Source organism: Bos indicus x Bos taurus, chromosome 4 (assembly GCF_003369695.1).
Source record: "Bos indicus x Bos taurus breed Angus x Brahman F1 hybrid chromosome 4, Bos_hybrid_MaternalHap_v2.0, whole genome shotgun sequence".
Classification (NCBI taxonomy): domain Eukaryota; kingdom Metazoa; phylum Chordata; class Mammalia; order Artiodactyla; family Bovidae; genus Bos; species Bos indicus x Bos taurus.
In genome coordinates this window covers 9,677,643-9,701,306 of record NC_040079.1, presented here as the reverse complement: position 1 = coordinate 9,701,306, position 23,664 = coordinate 9,677,643, and the positions used below count along the sequence as shown (strand labels likewise).

The 23,664-nt window shown below is 37.9% G+C and overlaps 1 protein-coding gene across 3 annotated transcripts in view; it reads left to right on the top strand.

Annotated features, from left to right (window-relative positions):
• The window catches only part of CNTNAP2 (contactin associated protein like 2), a 2,326,438-nt gene that overhangs the window by 751,271 nt on the left and 1,551,503 nt on the right, over positions 1 to 23,664 (top strand). For all 3 annotated transcript variants that reach the window (XM_027538737.1, XM_027538738.1, XM_027538736.1), the window contains exon 4: positions 11,404 to 11,597. In XM_027538737.1, the coding sequence (XP_027394538.1) occupies positions 11,404 to 11,597 (194 nt within the window). The remainder of the gene's footprint in view (positions 1 to 11,403; positions 11,598 to 23,664) is intronic.

Genomic DNA, 23,664 nt, shown 5'->3' with positions numbered 1-23,664 from the left:
CATTAGCAAGCAGATTTTATCACTTCTTAAGATGTCAGCTCTTTTTTCTTTATCAGTGAGATAAATTTATATACTTGAATTTTACATTCTAAATGTCACAATTCATTAATCTTACTATTTTAGAGAAGCTTTCATTTGTATCTCATTACATACTTTTCATAATATGCCCATTTCATGTATGTTTTACAATTTTCAGAGAATCCTTTCAATTTTTGAGGGGTATCTTTTTTTGTTGTTTTAATTTTGAAAAAAATAATCAGTCATTACTTCTTCAACTGTTTATATTCTATGCCTTTGTTTTATTCTAGAACTTCAAGTCTTATCACTGAAATTCACACTTTAACCTATTTATCTCTTTACTCCCACAGTTTTTCAGTTTAATTGACACATCACTGATATATACTAATGTACCTATTTAAATTGTGCCATTTGCTCATTTTTATATATGCATACAGCCATGAAACCATCACCACAATCAATATAATGAGTATATCCATCACCTCAAGAGGTTTTCTTTTTCCACTTTTTAACTCCTTTCTTCTCCTTCTGGTCCCCCATCCATACTCAGTTATTGATCTGCTTTTATTCCTGTATATCAATTTGCATTTCCTAGAACTTTATTTGCATTGTACAGTATGTACTTTTTCTCCCAAGATTCTTTCACTCAGCATAGTTATTTTGAGACTGATCATGTAACATGTGATGTTGGAGAAGACTCTTGAGAGTCCTGTGGACTGCAAGGAAATCCAGCCAGTCCATCCTAAAGGAAATCAGTCCTGAATATTCTTTGGAAGGACTGATGCTGAAGCTAAAACTCCAGTACTTTGGCCATCTGATGCGAAGAACTGACTCTTTGGAAAAGACCCTGATGCTGGGAAAGATTGAAGGCAGGAGGAGAAGGGGATGACGGAGGATGAGATGGTTGGAAGGCATCACCACCTCTATGGACATGAGTTTGAGTAAGCTCCGGGAGTTGGTGATGGACAGGGAAGCCTGGCGTGATGTAGTCCATGGGGTCACAAAGAGTCAGACACAACTGAGCAACTGTACTGAACTGATGTAACGTGTATCAGTGCCCTTTCTTTTTTATTGCTGAATAGCTTCCACTATATGGTTATAGAATGGCTTCTCTGATAGCTCACCTGCAATGCAGGAGACCCCAGTTTGATTCCTGGGTTGGGAAGTTCCCCTGGAGAAGGGATAGGCTACCCACTGCAATATTCTTGTGCTTCCTTGGTGGCTCAGAATGGTAAAGAATCTGCTTGAAATGTGGGAGACCTGGGTTCGGTCCCTGGGTTGGGAAGATCCCCTGGAGGAGGGCATGGCAACCCACCCCAGGATTCTTGCCTGGAGAATGCCCATGGACAGAGCAGCCTGGCAGGCTACAGTGTCACAGAGAGTCGGACATGACTGAGTGACTAAACACACACAGATAATTTCAGGATATTCCTCTCATGAGGTTATTTCCTGTCAATGTCTACTTGTTTTACTTCTGAGATCACTATCTAGTTCTTTTTAGTATCAATCTGTAAATCTTTTATTTCTTCCTCTTGGATGTGATCATTACTGCTGGTTTTTAACGGATGGCATTACTTATGTTTTTTTGAGCACCTGAGCCTTTTATTTCCCCTGTTCTCCGCTTGCTATTATATCTGGAGACATTTGCATTGACGTTTTAACTTTGTTAGCTGACTTATGGCATATTTTTTCTGTGATTTTGCTTTTTTTTTTTTAGGTTCTTTGCAGTCAGCTGTTTGTCTCTCACCCTCTTTCCTTTTCTTCTCTATAATTTGGTGATTTTTATCCTCAGCTTCCTAATCCTCAGTGCAGAAACACATTTTACATGGAGGACCCTGTGTTCTTGCCTGCCAGTGTTACTAGGGAATCATAAGTCCAGTCAACAAGCCAATGGGTACTTTCTCTTGGCTTAGATATGCCTGTTTTCCAAATTCCTTAAGTGGCAGTGGTCCCCTACCTTTGGGGCAGTAGGGACCAGTTTCATGGAGGACAGTTTATCCACAGACAACAGTGAGGGAGCAATGATGTAGGGATGATTCAAGTACATCAAATTTAATGTGCACTTTATTCCTAATTATTATTGCATCAGTTCCACCTCAAATCATCAGCATTAGCTTCTGGAGGTTGGGACCCTCTGGACTATACAGTCTCCTATTACCTACATCTCTAAGTCAGTAAGCAGTTGTTTCAGCCTCTTTTCACAGCAAGTTAGTCCTGGGTTCGTTTGGTTTTCAGCTCTGTCCCAGGCTTCCTCTTGGTAACACAGACAGGGACGTGCATTCACCAACACTCCCCAGGAACCCAGTGTCCCTCTGTCTGTCCCCAGCCCCGACTCCAGCAGGAATTGGTTATGGTCCTACTTACCACTTTGCATTTTGGTTGCATTTCTTGTGCATGGAGAAGCTTATCATACTTTTGATCCTGGATATGTCTTTTCAATTTTCTTTTTATCTATCTTATCTAAAAATTCTATGTGTTTAGAGTAGGAGGTCTCCCAGCCTGAACTCATAATGCTATCTGGCCTTCAAGTCTCCTTTTCAATTTATTCTTTTCATCTGATACATATTTCTCAACCAGTTATTAAAGGTAGTTCTAGCCTTAATTGAATTCTTTTCTACCTTTTCCTGTTAAATTAGAATTGAGGCTTGTAGTCTCCAGTGGTGTTATAGCCACTTGCTTAGGCATCAGATTTATGCAAGAGCCATTTATCACTGGAAAGAAACTCCATGCCCTCTTTTGAACCACACACAAAGTCTCTTGTTTCTGTTAGCTCTCAGAGGTACAAATTACAAAGAGGAAATGGCTATCACAGTTATAAGCTATCTCCGAGTTTAGAGTGCTGATTTCATCCACTTCTCCAAGTTTTTTATTATAATTCTTTACTCAAGTAACCCCAGTGGGGGTGAACATCCAGAATGCAAATGCTGAGTATCTTATAGTTCACACACACACACACACACACACACACATACACACACACATATCTGGAGGGGGAAAATATGTGTATTCAAGAGAGAAAAAAAGGAGAGAGAGATGAAGGGGTGGAGGAAGATGGAGAGAGAGGAAAGAAAAGATAGGGCAGGAATAGCATCTCAGTGTTTAGGGAGTGGCAGGAGTTTTGTATAAGGACACATCTTTCAAGTCATTGTAACAATTTATTAGCTACCTAATAGATAATTTGGCTTTATTATTTCTAGATAAAAGTTATTCTTAAATCATCTTAGAATCTAAGAGTTTATGACTGTTCACTATCTTTGCCTTCTTGTTCTCCTCTTTGACTTTCCACTTAGTTCCCTTGAGCCATCACTGTATCCACTGGGAAACACTTCTGTCCTCTTTCATATATTCTCCATAGTGTTTTGGGGGAGCCCTTCTGCTCTCTTATATACCATTTCCTGAGGTTTTTGTCATGAAAGAGGTATCATTCTTAATCTTTAGATCGATAGAGGTTACACATTTCACAAGCCAAATGAACAAAGAAATCAACTTCCCCAAATTACATTGCGAGAGAGATCAAAAGAAACAGAGAACTTCCCATCTATCTTTCCACCATGCTTCTCATGAAAGCCTGACATTTGCCCTCCCCTGGAGGTTGATCACTAGTCTCTTCACATTCCCTTCAGCTAAAGAGTAAGTTTTAACTTATATTTTTACTGCTTTTAGACTTTTGCCTCCCTTAAAGTTGACCATAAATTCATTTATTTAAGTAATGAGGTAAATGAGATTAAGTAGCTATCTGTTAATTGCTTCTTTATTGAAAATTTGTAACACAGCAAAAAAAAAAAAAAGGGGGGGGGTAAATTAAGAAAATTTATCCTGAAATTCATTTTGCAAAATTAGTTAGGGGAAATAGTCTAAATTGCATCAATCAAATGCACATATGTTTCTTATTTTACTCACAGTCATACTTGCTTTTTTATTTCAATAACCGAAACCATCCTGTTGCTTTTAGTAATGCATATAGAGAAATTCATATGCAGCTGGGTATAGGATTTTTCCAAAGTTTGGAACAATCTAACAGATAAGGAAATATATTTATTATCTCTTGATGACTAGATACTGGTATCCCCCAAATTCATATATGAAAGTGAAAGTGTTAGTCGTTCAGTTGTGTGCAACTCTTTGCAACCCTATGGACTGAAGCCTGCCAGGTTCCTCTATCCATAGAATTCTCCAGGCACGAATATTGTAGTGAGTATCCATTCTCTACTCATTCAACAATGGACTGGCTCCAAATTGGGAGAAAGTGAATGTGAAGTCGCTCAGTCGTGTCCAACTCTTTGCGACCCCATGGACAGTAACCTACCAGGCTCCACGGTCCGTGGGATTTTCCAGGCAAGAAGACTGGAGTGGGCTGCCATTTGAGCTGTATATTGTCATCCTGCTTATTTAACTTATACGCAGACTACATCAGGTGAAATGCCAAGCTGGTTGAAGTACAAGGTGGAATCAAGATTTCTGGGAGAAATATTAATAATGTCAGATATGCAGATGACACCACTCTTATAGAAGAAAGTGAAGAAGAATTCAAGATCCTCTTGATGAGGAGAAAGAGCAAAGTGAAAAAGCTGGTTTAAAACTAAACATTCAAAAAACTAAGATCTTAGAAACTGGTCCCATCACTTCATGGCAAATAGATGGGGAAACAATGGAAACAGTGACAGACTTTATTTTCTTGGGCTCCAAAATCACTGCAGATGGTGACTGTAGCCATGAAATCAAAAGATGCTTGCTCCTTGGAAGAAAAGCTATGACAAACATAGACAGCATATTAAAAAAGCAGAGACATTACTTTGTCGACAAATGTCCATCTAGTCAAAGCTATGGTTTTTCCAGTAGTCATGTATGGATGTGAGAGTTGGACCATAAACAAATTGAAAGACACTTATTCCTTGGAAGAAAAGTTATGACCAACCTAGACAGTAAATTAAAAAGCAGAGACATTAACCTGCCAACAAAGATCTGTCTAGTCAAAGCTATGGTTTTTCCAGTAGTCATGTATGGATGTGAGAGTTGGACTATAAAGATAGCTGAGCACTGAAGAATTGATTCTTTTGAACTGTGTTGGAGAAGACTCCTGAGAGTCTCTTAGAATGCAAGAAGATCCAACCAGTCCATCCTAAAGGAAATCAGTTCTGAATATTCACTGGAAGGACTGATGCTGAAGCTGAAATTCCAATATTGATGTGAAGTACTGATTCATTGGAAAAAACCCTGATGATGGGAAACACTGAAGGCAAGAGGAGAAGGGGATGACAGAGGATGAGATGGTTTGATGGCATCACTGACTCGATGGACATGAGTCTGAGTAAGCTCTGGGAGTTAGTGATGGACAGGGAAGGCTGATGTGCTGCAGTCCATGGGGTCACAAAGTTTCAGACATGACTGAACAACTGAGCTGAACTGAGCCATCCTCTTCTCCAAGAGATCTTCCCCACCCAAGGATCAAACCCAGGTCTCATGAATTGCAGACAGATTCTTTAGTGTCTGAGCCACCAGAAAGACTAATCTATGGCTCTTCCAAATTTTTGCAGAATTCTTGGTAAAATCAACACATGGATGACATATGATTATTGGAAATGTTAAATACTACAAAAAGGAAGAAAGCATAGAAATAGCAAATGAAGTACAAAGCTGGGAAAACAAACTCATATGCAGGTTATAAGGAAAGTGATTCCAAAATATATTGCAGACTGGATTTCCCAGGATAAAAATTATGAGTCAGAGAAGTGCAGATTTTGTAGGCAGTACCTTCAGGATAAAAACTGGGGTAAGGGAAGGGAAGGAAACAGAAATAGGCAGAGGCAGTAGTCAGTATGCGATACAGTCTCCATGGAAGCTTCAACTTCCAATTTCTCAGGGAGCTCTGAGACCAGACTGTGGTGACTATTTATAGTTTTCCCCAGTTGGGACAATGGTATTGACCATTCTAGCCCCTGGATTGGAGAAGGCAATGGCACCCCACTCCAGTACTCTTGCCTGGAAAATCCCATGGATGGAGGAGCCTGGTAAGCTGCAGTCCATGGGGTCGCTAAGAGTCAGACTCGACTGAGCGACTTCACTTTCACTTTTCACTTTCATGCATTGGAGAAGGAAATGGCAACCCACTCCAGTGCTCTTGCCTGGAGAATCCCAGGGGCGGGGGTGCCTGGTGGGCTGCCGTCTATGGGGTCGCACAGAGTCAGACACGACTAAAGTGATTTAGCAGCAGCAGCCCCTGGATAGCCCATTGTTACATCTGCATACCCCTAGGAAGGGACATGACCTTGTATACAATGCCTCTTTTTTAACCCAGGGAATCCCTGAGGGGAATCACAGCTACATTTGGTCTTCCAGCAGCAGTGTAACTATCTGAAAGAATAAGTCCTCCAGTCATATATTAGAAGCAAAATGGCAAATCACAGCACCCATTGCAGAAGTAATATTTGGAGTGAACTTCCTGATCCTTGAAGGAGAAATAATATTTAGAGGGAGTATCATAATAAGTTGAGGGAGGATCTGGGAAGGTATAGAGGGTGTGTTCCAGGTAAGTCTTTTGTTTGTGAAGGCGTGGACCATGTATTTCTGGAGGTAATGAGGATCAATTGAAAAATATTGAACTAGGATTAACTATGATTAGATCTGCCTTATAGAAACATCATTCTTGTACAAGTGTAGTTTGGATAAATACGGGAATGAAGACGGAGAAGGTAGTTGTGAGGTGGTTATACACACGTTCTACAGATAGCACACATGTAAACTAAACACACACACTTTATATAGATGGAGCATTTAAAAGTGTTTTTGGAAGTATAATTTAGATATAGTGAAATGCACAGATGTAAAAGAGAAGTTGATTTTGAGCAGAGGTTAATGCATTACAGCTCTCTGGCCAGGCTCCTGTCTTTATTAATAAAATTTTATTGAATCACAGTCACGCTCTTGTTTCTGGGTCTTCTGTGGCTGCTTCATGCTACAGTAGCAGAGGTTAGTAGTTATAGACGAAGCATGGTCTGCAAAGCCTAAAATACTCAGTGTTTAAACCTCAGAGAAAAAGTTTGCAGACCCTTGATCTAGGGTTTACTACTTCCAAGTAATACCGTATCATTTCAAATGTAGTAAAAGAAACTCAGTACAGTACACTCGTTCCTTGCCTCCTATCCTTTGTGCTATGGTAATCAAACATTCTACGTCTACATCTGTTATAAACCCTCTTATTCATTGTTACTATTTTGTTCCAAGCAATTATCTTCTAAAGAAATTTTAAAAGCATTAACAAATATTTCGTATTTACTGACACGTTTACCATTTTCAGCATTTGTTTCTTCATGTGATTTCAGCATGGCCAGGTTTCCCTGAAGCTGAAAAATTTCTATTTCTTATACAACGTGCTTATTGATGATAAATTTTCTCAGCATTTGTCCTAAGTATCATTATGTTGCTTTCATGTTTGAAGGCTATTTTTGCTAGATGTATAATTTTACACTGGCACTTTCTTTTTCTTTTCTTTTCATCACTTCATTTCTTTGTTCACTGGCTTGCACTGCTGTTGTTAAGATGTTATTGCCCTCTGAACACTTTAAAGATTTTCTCTTTACCATGGTTTTTTAAGCAATTATTTATGGTGTGCCTTGGTGTATTTTTCTTTGTATTTACTCTTCCTGGTCTTCAGTCAATTTCTCAAATATTTAGGCTTGTATTTTTCAACTATTATTTCCTCAAATGTATTTTTTTTTTAAGTCTCTACCCTTTCTGCTTTTCATACTCCATTTGCATGATTGTTCAGTTCAGTCCAGTCGCTCAGTCGTGTCCGACTCTTTGCAACCCCATGAATCCCAGCACGCCAGGCCTCCCTGTCCATCACCAACTCCTGGAGTTCACTCAGACTCACGTCCATCGAGTCAGTGATGCCATCCAGTCATCTCATCCTCTGGCGTCCCCTTCTCCTCCTGCCCCCAATCCCTCCCAGCATCAGAGTATTTTCCAAGTCAACTCTTTGCATGAGGTGGCCAAAGTACTGGAGTTTCAGCTTTAGCATCATTCCTTCCAAAGAAATCCCAGGGCTGATCTCCTTCAGAATGGACTGGTTGGATCTCCTTGCAGTCTAAGGGACTCTCAAGAGTCTTCTCCAACACCACAGTTCAAAAGCATCAATTCTTCAGCACTCAGCTTTCTTCCCAGTCCAACTCTCACATCCATACATGACCACTGGAAAAACCATAGCTTTGACTAGATGGACCTTAGTTGGCAAAGTAATGTCTCTGCTTTTGAATATGCTATCTAGGTTGGTCATAACTTTCCTTCCAAGAAGTAAGCGTCTTTTAATTTCATGGCTACAGTCACCATCTGCAGTGATTTTGGAGCCCCTCAGAATAAAGTCTGACACTGTTTCCACTGTTTCCCTATCTATTTCCCATGAAGTGATAGTCAAGACATTTAATGTTAGCCTACAGGTTACTGGACTACTCTTCATTATTAAGCCATATTACCTACTGTGAGCTTAGGCCTGAATGGTTTATCTGACCCTGTATTTGAGTACACTACTATTTTCTTCTCAGTTTGGTCGTGCTAGCGGTCAAGAACCTGCCAGTGCAGGGGCATAATAGATGTGGGTTTGATCCCTGGGTTGGGAAGACCCCCTGGAGAAGGAAATGACAACCCACTCCAGTATTCTTGCCTGGAGAATCCCATGGAGATAGGAGCCTGGTAGTCTATAGTCCATAGGAGTGCAAAGAGTCAAACAGGACTGAAGGGAGTTAGCATGCACTATTTTCTCCTCAGTTTCTAATCTGCTGTTAAGCTCATCTAGTAAATGTTTTATTTCAGATATAATTTCTAGTTCCAAAACTCCCATGTTGTTTTCCTTTGTTGATTCTTTTCTCCATTAAGTTTTCATATTTGTTTCTTCAATATTTATACATTCTTGTTCAAGTAACATAACTAATTTATAATCTCTCTTGTAAAGTTGTACTCTGTTAATTTCATCATCTGTGTCTATTACCACTGACTGACTTTTCTCTGGTTATGAGTCATATTTACTGCTTACCCAAATATCTAATATTTTTTTAAAAGTTTTTACTGGACATTATGGATTCTATGTTGTTGAGTCTCTTTCATATTTTCATGGAAGTCTCATGAAAAAATAAACTTCCACGGTCTCTCATAATTGAGTGTTAAGTTTCATTCAACCAAGGGGTTAATTCATTTGTGGATCAAAATGATCTTTTTTCAGACTTATTACCAACCTTTTTTCAGATGTGTTCTGAGTAGAATTGGCTTCTCTGGTGGCTCAGATGGTAAAGCGTCTGCCTACAATGCAGGAGACCTGTGTTTGATCCCTGGGTCAGGAAGATCCTCTGGAGAAGGAAATGGCTACCCACTCCAGTCTTTTTCCCTGGAAAATCCCATGGACTGAGGAGCCTGGTAGTCTACAGTCCATGGGGTTGCAAAGAGTCAGACATGACTGAGTGACTTCACTCACTCACTCAGAGTAGGATTAGAATTAGAATCCTTATTTTAGGATAAAATTATTCTACTCCCTTTCTGAGATCTCTGTTGAATGCCTGCTGCTGCTAAGTCTCTTCAGTGGTGTCCAACTCTGTGCGACCCCATAGATGGCAGCCCACCAGGCTCCCCGTCCTTGGGATTCTCCAGGCAAGAATTCTGGAGTGGGTTGCCATTTCTTTCTCCAATGCATGAAAGTGAAAAGTGAAAGTGAAGTCTCTCAGTCGTGTCCGACTCTTAGAGACCCTATGGACCACAGCCTACCGAGATCCTACGCCCATGGGATTTTCCAGGCAAGAGTACTGGAGTGGGGTGCCATTGCCTTCTCCTAGGGTTGAATGCCTAGGGTTGCTCAAATTCTCTCAATCTTGTCCAGTATGAAATCAAACTACTCCCAGGACTGTGCATCTTCTGGCTGTTGTTCATTTCAGATCTCACTTCTCTTTGTCTTATTGAGTCTTAGTCTGCAAATACACAGCTTAGCATTCATCCAAAGTCTGAAATGAAGATACTCACTGGTGACCCAATGGACATTCCCAAAGCTTCCTCTCTGCACAGCTGCCCTGTCCCTGATACTCTGTCCTAGAATTCTGGATTCCTCGAGAGCGTTGATTCTGCTCTTCCTTCAATTCAGAGATGCTGCTGCGTCTGTCCAGAATATTCTTTTATGCCATGGTCTGGAAAGTGAACCATGCAGAAAGCCAGGAAGCTGGCAGGGCTCACCTCATTTGTTTATCTTATCTCATGAATCAGAGTGCAGTACAGTGTCTTGTCTAATCTCCTAAAAGTATAATCCTATACATGTTGTTGGATTTGTAATTCTTTGTGGTGGGAGAGCTATTCCATCATAGTTGAGAACAGAAATAAGCCCTGTAAATATCATTATATGAGTGATATATCAGTGATGATTTTCAAAATGATCTTTATTAGCATAGACTTCATAAAATAAATTATTTTATTGTCAGCTTTTAAATTCCTTATTTGAAGAGTGAGGCATATGTTCTCATATACTGTACATTGGATAATGTGTTGACTATTTTCCTATTATTTACTACCATTAGTTATCAAACTCACTCAAAAAATTATATTGCTTCTTAGAATTGAGCATCATGCCATATTTTCTGTAATCTATTTATGTGAAATCATAGTTGTTTCACATAGTGTTATAAATTAGGAGTCTTTTTGTTCTAGGTTAGTGCTGTTTCTCTAATGGATATTTTCACATTCTTACTCTTTGCCAGTCGTTTACTTTATTTTACCAAAAGAAGCTTCACTTCATCTAGTGACTCTATGATTTTCCTAGAAATGTGTTCATCTAGAGTCATTGGTTGTATGGCTCTTAAGTATTAGTGAACATACTAACTAATTTACTATATATTTTAGGTCTCAGGAGTCGATGTAAGATGAGGCCTCATCTTGAGAGCTAGTAGTGTTCTTTCAACCCTGAACTTTCTAAAGTAAATATATATTTTAGAGTGTGTATGGTTGCATTTTGTTTCATTTATGATCTACTTAAAGATAAATCTTTACATGAGGAAATGTTAGATTGCTACATATCTTTTCCTAGTGATTTTTAGTTGAAGAATTCATGGTAAATTGATCAAGCCTCAGCCAATTAGAGTTTGACATGTACTAATAAGATCTAATTGAGGAATTATGAAGACGTTTGCTCAGGAGAAAATGAGCACATAATTACACCATAAAGGGGTCAGAGTGTCAGTGTTACCCTGCTAGAAGAATATTAGTTGAAATCCCTGTGGCTTCTATAAAGGACGCTTGATAATGTATCTGTGAAATATAGTACTTCCAATGTCAATTAAAAGATGGAGAATGATCTGTTGTCAGTTGTAGAAGTTCAACATTAAATACCTATTTCCCTCCTCTTGTCTCTACCTTATTCAGGTGCTGGGGGATGGTCTCCATCAGACAGTGACCATTATCAGTGGCTTCAGGTTAACTTTGGCAACCGGAAGCAGATCAGTGCCATAGCAACTCAAGGAAGATACAGCAGCTCAGACTGGGTGACCCAGTATCGCATGCTGTACAGTGACACTGGGAGAAACTGGAAACCCTACCATCAAGATGGGAATATCTGGGTGAGTCACTGTCAGAAAAAGACACAGAATTGAGTTTGCAGATATTTGAAAAAGATAGTGGATTCTGGTGTGTTCTTTGGCTGAGGAGTAGCTATCTGACTCCTCCCATCCCTGGTACAGTCTGGGGAAGGGCTTGGGAGTGAAGTGGTTGGAGACTGATCTTGCTATTTTTGTTTCCATGTGTGTGTGTCCTCTGGTACTTTCTGAGAGAGAAAAGAAATGTGAGCAAAGCAAAAGAAGATGGGAAAATGAAACCAAACCCAGAATGCCCTACCCTGCCCCACCCCAAGCCTTTTCTTAGTGATGAAAAACCCTTATCTTGCAAAGTCAATGCAATGGATGTCTCCTCCCGCAACCTCTGGTGTATTTCACAGACAATAAGACCACCCAATAAACTGTGTTGAAACCTGAAAAAAAAATTAGGTAAATAATTCAATAATAGAATTCTTTAAGCACAATGTTTTAAGTAACTGTATTTTAGTTTGTAGCACAGATCTGCAGTGAAACAAACTATGCAAATTCTGAACTGAGAATTAAGTAAATAGAAGGAAAAAACAAAAAACTATTTGCCTCTGCCAACTGAAAAAGATTCACAACTTGAGAGCTGTGAGTTAACATTTATTTGGGGCAAAATGAGGCTCCAGCCTGGGACGCAGCACCTCAGATAGCTCTGAGAGACTGCTCCAAAGAGGCAGTGGGGGAAGGTCAATCTATTAGATTTTGGTGAACGGGGGAGTTCAATACAATTAAGTGCTCATTTTACAAAAGGTTTTCTGCTAGTCTCGAGGAGCTAATGTCATCATGAAGGGGTTTAGAACCACTCCGTAGCTACTGACCATATGTATGAGGAGGACAATAAGGTAGAAAAATAGTTTTAAAGAAAAAGCAAATAGACCAGCCATAGCTCTGGAGTACATTAGACACCATGATGAGCATCCCCTTCTCAATTTTAAGTATTTTAAAATATTACTAGTCCTCACTCTAAGGTGTGTGCACTTGTCTGTATTTATGTATTAAAAATCACCAAGAGGCTGTTTATTCATACATTCTTGTTGGTTGAAGAATGTTTCTTTAGGCTGCAGTTTCTATCCAAGGCTTAGGGCAATGAGTCTCAATCTGGGCTACGCTTTTGAGTTGCCTGAGAAGAATTTAAAGTATATGAATGCCAGGCCCACCCAGGCAAATTAAATTAGAATCATGTAAGTAGTATTTTATATTAATGACTCTGATATTTTTTAGGAACAGAGATCTTCAATTTGAGTAAAATATTGAAATTATAAAGAAATAATTTAGAGGAGTAGGAGCAGTGAGATAGCAAAGAAAATACACATAATGGTAATTTAAACCCCTACTACAGATCTGTAGGCATCTTATTATTATTTTTTTATTCTGAGGAAAAAAGGTAGTATAATCCATTTACTCTTAAAACTATATTAATTAAATTGGAAAGTTGTGTGTATTCAATCAAATATTCACAACATATAAATTAATTATATATGTTATAAAATACTAAATTTTAAGGGATCTATTTTATTTTTTTTAAGGCAATCATAACCAAAATCAAGTAAAGTCATCAATAAGATACAAAAAGGATGAGGTGGGAGGAGGAGAAGGAGGAATGGGAGGAATTTGTTTTTAATTTATATATTAGACAGAATGCTGGGGATTTTTGACCTGATCAGGGCCCACTCCCAGAAAGGTTACAGCTTAAAACTCTTAAGTAATTTTTGTGAGCAGGCAGAGTATAGTGCTCTGAACTTGAGTAGGTGGTCATTTCCACAGCAGTTGTCCATGATCATAACTGTCATGTGAAATAAGGATATAATACTCTGATAATAAAAAGTACATATGCCAGAGTAGTCCTTTAGAAAGAAGTTCTATTAAGCCTTGATTGCATGGCAAGAACATTTGTATATTGGGATATGTAAATTGTAGGAAGCAAGTAAGGAGGAAAATTTCTCTTCATGGAAAGTCTTCATCTCACAATTAAGCTAAGTTTAAATAACAGGTGTAATTTATATTTTTTAAAAAGTGGTTTTCAACCCTGCATACACAATGGAATAACCTATAAAGCTTTAAAACATGGATGTTTGGGTATCATTTCCAGAGATTTGAAATTAGATGGTCTAAAATGAAACCTAGGCATTGAGATTTTAAAGCTCCCCCAGTCATTCTAATGTATAGTTAGCACTGAGAACCCTATTGTAGATTGGTTTTCAGCCTATAGGTAAGATGGGCATGAAGGTCTTTCCTATAGCTCAAATGGTAAAGAATCTGCCTGTAATGCAGGAAACCCAGGTTCACTGGGTTGAGAAGATCCTCAACCAAGAGTGGATTGAGGATCCACTCTAGTATTCTTCTCTGGAGACTCCCATGGACAGAGGAGCCAGGCGGGCTACAGTTGGTGGGATCGCAAAGAGTCTGAGTGACTAACACTACTACCACCAAATGGGCATGGAGGAGGTCTATTGTGAAAAACAATGGCAAAACAGAAAATTAGAAAGGACCTTCCTTAAAGTTGAGCAGAAAGAGAGAGATACTGACCAAGTGACTACACAAACCAACTAACTGGGAGTAGACAATTAAGGCTCAGATCACAAGCTCTTCCAGAAGATCAATCATTATTTTATCTCTAAACTGCAGTTATTTGAAGAGCTGCAGCCAGACTCCAAACTATCTTTCAGATTTATGTTTCTTTAAAGTTTTCATTCCAAAATTGAGAAAGTGTTAAATCGTCTCCTATCATAATGGACTAGTTAAGTTTAGTTCAGTTCAGTCACTCAGTTGTGTCCGACTCTTTGCGACTCTATGGACTGCAGAACACCAGGCTTCCCTGTCCATCATCAGCTCCTGGAACTTGCTCAAACTCATGTCCATTTTGTAGGTGATGCCATCCAATCATCTCATCCTCTGTCATTCTCTTCTCTTACCACCTTCAATCTTTCCCAGGATCAGGGTCTTTTCAAATGTGTCAGTTCTTCACATCAGGTGGCCAAAGTATTGGAGTTTGATCTTCAACATCGCTCGTTCCAATGAATATTTAGGACTGATTTCCTTTAGGATTGACTGGTTGGATCTCCTTGCAGTCCAAGGGACTCTTAAGAGTTTTCTTCAACACCACAATTCAAAAGCATCAATTCTTGGGCGCTCAGCTTTGTTTATAGTCCAACTTTCACATCCATACATGACTACTGGAAAAACCATAGCTTTGACTAGACAGATCTTTTTTGGCAGGTTAATGTCTCTGCTTTTTAATATGCTGTATAGGTTGGTCATAGCTTTTCTTCCAAGGATCAAGCATCTTTTGATTTCATGGGTACAGTCACCATCTGTAGTGATTTTGGAGCCCAAGAAAATAAAGTCTGTCACTGTTTCCACTGTTTCCCCATCTGTTTGCCATGAAGTGATGGTGACCAGACAGCATATTAAAAAGCAGAGACATTACTTTGCCAACAAAGGTCCATCTAATCAAAGCTGTGGTTTTTCCAGTAGTCATGCATGGATGTGAGAGTTGGACTATAAATAAAGCTGAGTGCTAAAGAACTGATGCTTTTGAACTGTGGTGTTGGAGAAGACTCTTGAGAGTCACTTGGACTGCAAGGAGATCCAACCAGTCAATCCTAAAGAAGATCAGTCCTGAGTGTTTATTGGAAGGACTGATGTTAAAGCTGAAACTCCAATACTTTGGTCACATGATGCAAAGACCTGACTCATTTGAAAAGACCCTGTTGCTGAGAAAGATTTAAGAAGGGAGGAGAAGGGGATGACAGAGGATGAGATGGTTAGATGGCATCACTGACTCAATGGGCATGAGTTTGAGTAAACTCCAGGAGTTGGTTATGGACACAGAGGTCTATGGTGCTACAGTCCATGGGGTCACAAAGAGTTGGACATGACTGAGCAACTGAACTGAACTGAATTGATGGGACCACATGCCTTTATCTTAGTTTTCTGAATGCTGAGGTTTAAGCCAGCTTTTTCACTCTCCCCTTTCACTTTCATCAAGAGGCTCTTTAAGTTTATTACTTTCTGCCATAAGGGTGGTGTCATCTGCATATCTGAGGTTATTGATATTTCTCCCAGCAATCTTGATTCCAGCTTGTGCTTCATCCATCCTGGCATTTCACATGATGTACTCTGCATAGACGTTAATAAGCAGGGTGACAATATACAGCCTTGGCGAACTCCTTTCCCAATTTTGGAACAGTCTGATGTTTCATGTCCAGTTCTTTTTTTTTTTTTTTCATGTCCAGATCTAACTGCTACTTCCTGACCTGCATGCAGATTTCTCAGGAGGCAGGTCAGGTGGTCTGGTTTTCCCATCTCTTGACAAATTTTCCGCAGTTTGTTGTGACCCACACAGTCAAAGACATTGGCATAATCAATAAAACAGAAGTAGATGTTTTACTGGAACTCTCTTGCTTTTTTGATGATCCAACAGATGTTGCAATTTGATCTCTTGTTCCTCTGCCCTTTCTAAATCCAGCTTAAACATCTGAAAGTTCATGATTCACATAGGTTTTAAGCCTAACTTGGAGAATTTTGTGCATTACTTTGCTAGGGGATGAGATGAGTGCAACTATGTGGTAGTTTGAACATTCTTTGGCATTGCTTCTCTTTGGGTTTGGAATGAAAACTGACCTTTTCCAGTCCTGTGGCCACTGCTGAGTTTTCCAAATTTGCTGGCATATTGAGTGCAGCACTTTCACATCATCATCTTTTAGGATTTGAAATAGCTCAACTGGAATTCCATCACTTCCACTAGCTTTGTTCATAGTGATGTTTATAATTCACTCAGACAGTTTATAAAGATGGCTGCCCTAAATATGTCTGCTCTAACGATGGCTGCTTATAAAGATGGGTGCTTATAAAGATGACTGCCCTCAAGATGGCTGCTAAAATGCAGTGATATTAAGACTTCATTTACCAGATAATTGGCAGTAAGTGTGTGCTCAGTCACTCAGTCATGTTCAACTCTTTTTGGCCCCATGTACTGTAGCCTACCAGGCTCCACTGTCCATGGAATTTTCCAGGCAAGAATACTGGAGCAGTTTGCAATTTCCTGCTCCAGGGAGTCTTCCCGACCCAAGGATTGAACCCATGTCTCTTCTGTCTCCAACATTTGCAGATCTAGCACCATCTGGAAAACCCACTTAGCAGTAAAGGAGGGTCTCATTTTGACTAAATACAGAGACATGAGTTCAAACATCTAAAAAGGGTGACATTTTTCAGCATGACTTGTACTTTTCTGAATTATATAAAATGCCAGAGGTTGAGTCAGGGAGACAAGGTCTTTCAGTGAAAATATCACAAATTGTGAAGGTAAGCTATTAATACATCTACATAGAGGACTCTCAATTTTTTCTGATGGTGATAAAGTGTGTATTTCTATAGTTTTTTGCTTCTCTGATGTTTATGTTTGTTTCTTCCTTTCAAATCATGTACTTCTCATTAAAACTAAGAACATGATAAGCAATGAATGATTATTTCTAGATAAAACTATGGTGAGTTAATTATAAAATTTTATAAATCAAAACAAATTTGAGACACAAGCTAAATGTTGCAAAATATACTTAAATGCCAAAGAACCTGCAATAAAGTTTACATTACTTTAATAATCTATGACAGGGAATTCCTGGGTGGTCCAGTGGTTAGGACTCCACTTCAACTGCTGGGGGCCCCAGTTCGAACCCTGATTGGGGGGCTAAAATCCCATAGTAATCAAAGCGTGGCCAATGAAAACCAAAAAATCTTTGAAGATGTGTTTTATTCCTTGCTAGTGTGAAAAATAGTTCATTGCTTTGGTGTTTTATAAAGGAGATAAAATTCATTGTTTCTTAAAAGTTCTTGAGTACTTTTGAACTTATGTCTTAACATGCATTATGTAATAAAGTTTCGCACTTACAGATCTCAACCAAAAATATACTTCACTTAAATTTATTACCAGGTAAGCCACAAAGGGAAGCCCAAGAATACTGGATTGTGTAGCCTATCCCTTCTCCAGGGGATCTTCCCAACTCAGAAATTGAACCAGGGTCTCCTGCATTGCAGGCAGATTCTTTACCAATTGAGCTATCAGGGAAACCTTAAATTTATTAAAAATGGTAATTAGATATCTCTTTTAATCTAACTGTTTAACATAATGTATACTGCAATTAAAAGAGATTTCTCACATAGATAAGATTGGATGTTTTTCTAATAGACAACACCTTATCTGATGTAAAGTTTTAGAGTAAAAAGATTTCAAAGCTGATGAAGTTTTAAGGTTACTTTAACTATCCTTTCCTAAAAAAATTGGTTACCTGAGGAGAATGCAGTGTAATGTCCATTCAATCAGTTTAGTATTGTTTTTAACAAATGTCAATAGTTATTCTATCTATGGTTGCAGAAATGGACAACCATGACCAATTTTATTATATTTTTGTTAAATGCCCATATGGAGATTCTGAATTATTTTATGACCATTGGATGATAATGTTAAAATAAGTGAAGAATGGGTCATGCAAATAAGAAATTACAACAGTCTCACAAGATTTTAAAGTCATCAATCTCATACTGTGGAATGAGAATGATTCTTAAAGAGACTTCTGAAGAAGAGTTTATCTGAATATTTAATACTCAAATATGTGAGTTGCTATTAAATAAATGTGCTAAACTAGTTAAGCCTTCTTATTCCTCTTTGATGATACTAAAGCATTATAGAATCTTTTACACTTTATCCACAATGCCATTTCCTTCTATTTAGAATTTTATTTCCAATATAAAAGGAAAATATGTGCAGGTTGGTAAAATTGCCAAAGAAAAATTTTCCATTTACATATTCTACAAACTATAATTTGCATACTTTCCAAGGTATTTTCAGATTTCCTCTGTACAATCTGTTAGAGAGAAAGGAAGGATTCTATATAAGCATTTCTTATCAAAAGTCCATTAAACATTACATTCAGTAAGAAATTCCAACAGGTCTTTCTAAGAAGCTGCATTTAGTTTTGCTTAGGAAATTCTGTTACTGGCTTTGAATGTATATATTTGGGGCCAAAATAGGAAATTGGAGTATTAATAGTGAGTGCTTTCTTTATATACTATTACTGTTTTGCAGGATAGTTGCTTTGTTACTAAGTCGCTTCAGTCATGTCTGACTCTGTGCAACCCCATAGATGGAAGCCCACCAGGCTCCCCTGTCCCTGGGATTCTCCAGGCAAGAACACTGGAATGGGTTGCCATTTCCTTCTCCAATTTGCAGGATAGTAACATATTACAAATTGACTTGTAAACCATTTTTCTTTCTCTTAAAAAATGTTTTTTAATGGTTAGAAAATGCTTGTATATTCCTAATTATTTTTTTAAATAGTTTTTTACCTCTTTTGTTAATAGTATCAGACTAGGATCAGTAATCACTGAATATATTAAATGGAAAGTCCCATAGAACAGAAATGTTTTATCATATTTAAATTGCATGGTTAAATACTTATCAAGGATATAGTAATATGTAAGTTTGTATTCACTAAGCAATATTAAGTAGAGTATTAATTTCCTAGATGTGTTAAAAAAAATCAGATCTCTTTGTTCTTACATACTTTCCATATATATATGTGTATATATATACACATAGACACACAAAACTTAATTGTTTCTAATAACTTTAAAACATTAAAAAAATCTGGAAAGTAAGTAGTAATTAGCAGATTGATTTAGTAAATTCTTTGATTTTATGAATATCAAGCCAATAGCTGGAACATGCATTTTCTACTTTTTTTATAAAATCAAATAGCACATCAGCCAAGATTTGCATAATATAAATTTCCTAAAATATCCTTCTTAGCCTGTGTGTTTGGAAAGAGAAAACCAAGATATGGATTCCAAAGTTCTGAATTCAAGTATATAGGTTCATTTATTTGGTTTTATAAAATTTAGATGTCTCTTGTGCCTCAGATTTCTTCTCTGAGAAATAGGAATGATGCCTTTTGAAATATGTAAGTGAAATTATGTAAGAAATTTTGCAAACTATGAGGATTTAGAAATGTATTATTGATTGCCAATCTCAGAAGCATTTTACAAAACTAGTGTAGTATTTGTATTCAGTGACAATAGTCATTGTAATTTCCAGATTTTTTAGACTCCCTCTCTCCTTTCCAGATCCAGCTCGCCCATTTACTCTTATTCAAGAATTATAATATCTGACAATATTTTTGATGAAAATATTATGACAAGGAAGTGTAATGTGGACAGATCTCTGGCATGTTTTCCAGTTCACGAGTGCAGTGGCCATTGCCGGGGCAGGGCAGGCTTGGGAGGCATGGCTAACAGACCTCGCTCCAAGCCAAGTGCCCTGGCAGTGTTTATAACAAATTATTTGTTTCCATAACAATGGCCATGGGTCCAATGAGCCATGTAAGGGGATATTGTTTAAAAACAAATGGAGTATTCTGTTCTGTCTTTTCAACCATTTGTTGTAGTGGTTGGACAAGTTTTCCAAATCATTTAAAATCTGTTCCAATTACATGTAAAACATAACTGTTTTACAATTCAATAGTATACTTAAATTCTTTCCAAAAAAATCTAGAATTTTTCCTGCATATGACACTGAGGAAGACACCCATCCTCATCACTTGCTTCTATCTCATCCATCAGATAGAATTAATAACAGCCTCTTCTACATTTAGGACACTAAAGGAATTTTTTTTCACCAATGGATAGGAATTTCTCTTGCTTATTTATGTACACACATGCATTGTTGCTGCAATCAGCCACTTGGGGAAATAAGCCAGGTGGATATATTTAAAATAATATTATAAATAGTTTATTGAGAAATAAAACATATCAGAGTAATCTGCATTAAACTGTTTCTGAAATAACCCTTGAAATAAATAGGGTAAGACATTTTTAGGAATTGTATGGAAGAAAATAATTTCCAAGGTGAGTTTGCAATAGGCTTCTTATTTCTGTGAAATAGATTTTTCTGCTTACACCCCTCTTAGGATGGGTGACATTTTTAAAGTCTCATGAATTTTAATAAGTTGAGTGGGTATTGCAGATCCTTTTGCATATACTGTAATGCCTCCACTAGTGAATTTTGATCACCTTTCTAAATACAAGTTTGTACCATGTGTGTTTTAAGAGGTTATGAGATTTTGTCTTGTGTCAATTTGTGAGTCACTTACTAGTCTACACATATGTAGAACCATTATAATTGACATGGTTATATGTTCAATCCCCTTCCCCCACAATTTAGAAGATAAAAATGCTATGTTATTAATAATAGTGAATATATTATTGCCATACAACTGTTAGGAAAAGGAAAATGATATAATCGTATACATTTTCTTACAGGCAATGAAATAACTGTATATAATCATTCACCATCTAGTATTTTTCTTGTATGAGATGAAACAGAATATATGTAATCATTGTTGTAATTTTTTAAAGTGTGTTTGATTTCTTGGAGAACTCTCTGAAGGAAGAAATGTTCTCGTTAAGCATAAGGACGTTCTCAGGTGCTTTATTTTACTCTGGACTGAAATAATGGAGATGCTAATACTTCCTTATCAGATCAAGCTTGGAGTTAGGTGACATCAAGCTAAATGGCTCCAGGTGAATGCAGATTTATATAACATATTGATAGGCACCTACAAAAATTTTGAATAAATAGCAATTCCTTCACGTAAGATGCATGTCTCTGCTTAAGAGGTAACTTAGTGGATTATAGAGGAACACTGGGATGGGCTTCCCAGCTGGTAGAGTGGTAAAGAATCCATCTGCCAATGCAGGAAATGCAAGAGACCTAGGTTTGATCCCTGGGTCTGGAAGATCCCTTGGAGGAGAAAATGGCAACTCACTCCTTTGAATTTGGAGTCTTGCCTTTGAAATTCCATGGACAGAGGAGCCTGGTGGTCTGTAGTCAATGGGGATGCTAAAGAGTCGGACACACTGAGGTCGTGCACTCACATGTGCACACACCCACACACACCCAGGAAACCTACAGCGGGGAGCTGAGAGCACGGGAAGGCACACTGCTTGTGTGGCTGTGGGCCCCCAAAAAGCAATGGAAATAATAGCTCAGTGGTACATTCTGGATTCAGACCACCCAGGCCAGTTGTCATAACTTTACTACATAGATTTGTGTAACTTTTGGCAGATTCCTTAAACTTTCTATGCCTAAATTTCCTCATCTGTAAAATCACTAGTAACAGTACCTTCTTCACTCACCTCAGTAGTACCTACCTCTATGGCTGTCAGTATTAAATCGATAATCCATATGAAGATCTTAAGACAATAACTGGCTCATATTAACACCTTAATTATTAAATTTTATGGATTTGTGACTCATAGATATATCACCATAGTATTTTATATTAGATTTGTTCTTGAAATTTCAAAAGAGCCTGTTACTTGCACCTCACAGTAGCTTTTCTCTATTAACATATTGGCATGTATATTACATTATGTCGTGCATCTCAACCTGAAATAACTAATAACTCATTTTTAAGTATAACTGAGCATGTGAATTTATGTCATTTGAATCGTGATCCTATTGCCATATGGAGTCCCGTTCATTGCAGTACAAATTGTGTCTGGACAGATCTTTCACATGTTTGTATTAAACTTCAGTGAAAATATGACAGTAATGCTTCCCTTAGATTTAGTTTAAAAATTCGCCTTTATTAACTTTGGAAATCAAGGAAAATATTTAACCTATTTTGACTACAGTTCTCCTTCATATCATCTTAGGCTAATTGAAAAATGTTAAGATCAGCAGACTCCAAAACAGACTTATGAGTATTCGCTGAAACAGTCTGCTGATTATCTATGGAGTTAGAGAGCCCACATGAAGTGTGCAAGCCAGATACGCCAAGACTTCTCTGCAGCAGCATCACCTGGGAATGTGTTAGAAAGGCAGAATCTCAGGAATTCATCACAGATCTTTCTAATCAGAATCTACAGCTTAAAAATACTTAGGAGTATGAGATGAACAGATGCACACTGCCATATATATTCATAAAATAGATGAAAGTATAAGACTTTATAGGAAGTTATATTCAATAGCTTGTAATAACCTATAATGTAAAAGAATTGAAAGAAAAGTATATATGTGTGTACATATGTATATCCAAATCACTTTGCTGTATGCCTGAAACTAACACAATATTGTACATAAACTATACTTCAGTTAAAAAAATATCCATAAGTGATTCAGGTACATACTAAAGACAGTGCTGTTTTCAATATTTGAGTAGCTCTCATGAGAAAGAGGAATTAGCATTGAACCCGGTGTTTCCAAATCCAAAGGCAGAGTTAGAAGAATTAGAATTTTCAGTGCAAATTTCAGACAGACTTATCATGAAAAGGGAATCAGCTTTGAGAGGTACTTGCTGAGCACCTACTATTTACTGAAAGTTGGAGATAAACACAATTACTGCCTTCTAGGGCAAAAAAAAAAAAATCTAGTGGTAATGCTAAATACATAAATTTTAAATTGTTTTGAATGACTATATGTGTCCTAATGGGTAGCAGCTTGCACAGGTTGTTCTGTGAACACACAGAAAATGGATTCATTCAGAATTGTTGAGGGTCATGGTCTGTAAAGCCTTCTAGGGGAGCTAAGTATTATTGGTTAAGTAGAGAAAAAATGGTGCTATGAAGAAAAGTGGGAATGTTATCAGGTACAACATGGTAGGACTGCTTGCCACATCACAGGCCAATAAATCGAGAGATGAGCTGTTGGGACAAGAAGTAGAGACCTTATTCAGAAAGCCAGCAGACCAAGAAGATGATGGACTCAGTTCACTTAAGTCATGTCCAGCTATTTGCAGCCTCATGGACTACAGCACACCAGGCTTCCCTGTCCATCACCAACTCTTGGAACTTGCTCAGACTCATGTCAATTGAGTCAGTGATACCATCCAACCATCTCATCCTCTGCCATCCCCTTATCTTCCTGCCTTCAATCTTTCCCAGCATCAGGGTCTTTTCAAGTGTGTCAGTTCTTCTCATCAGGTGGTCAAAGTATTGGAGTTTCAGCTTCAGCATCAGTTCTTCCAATGAACACCCAGGAATGATTTCCTTTAGA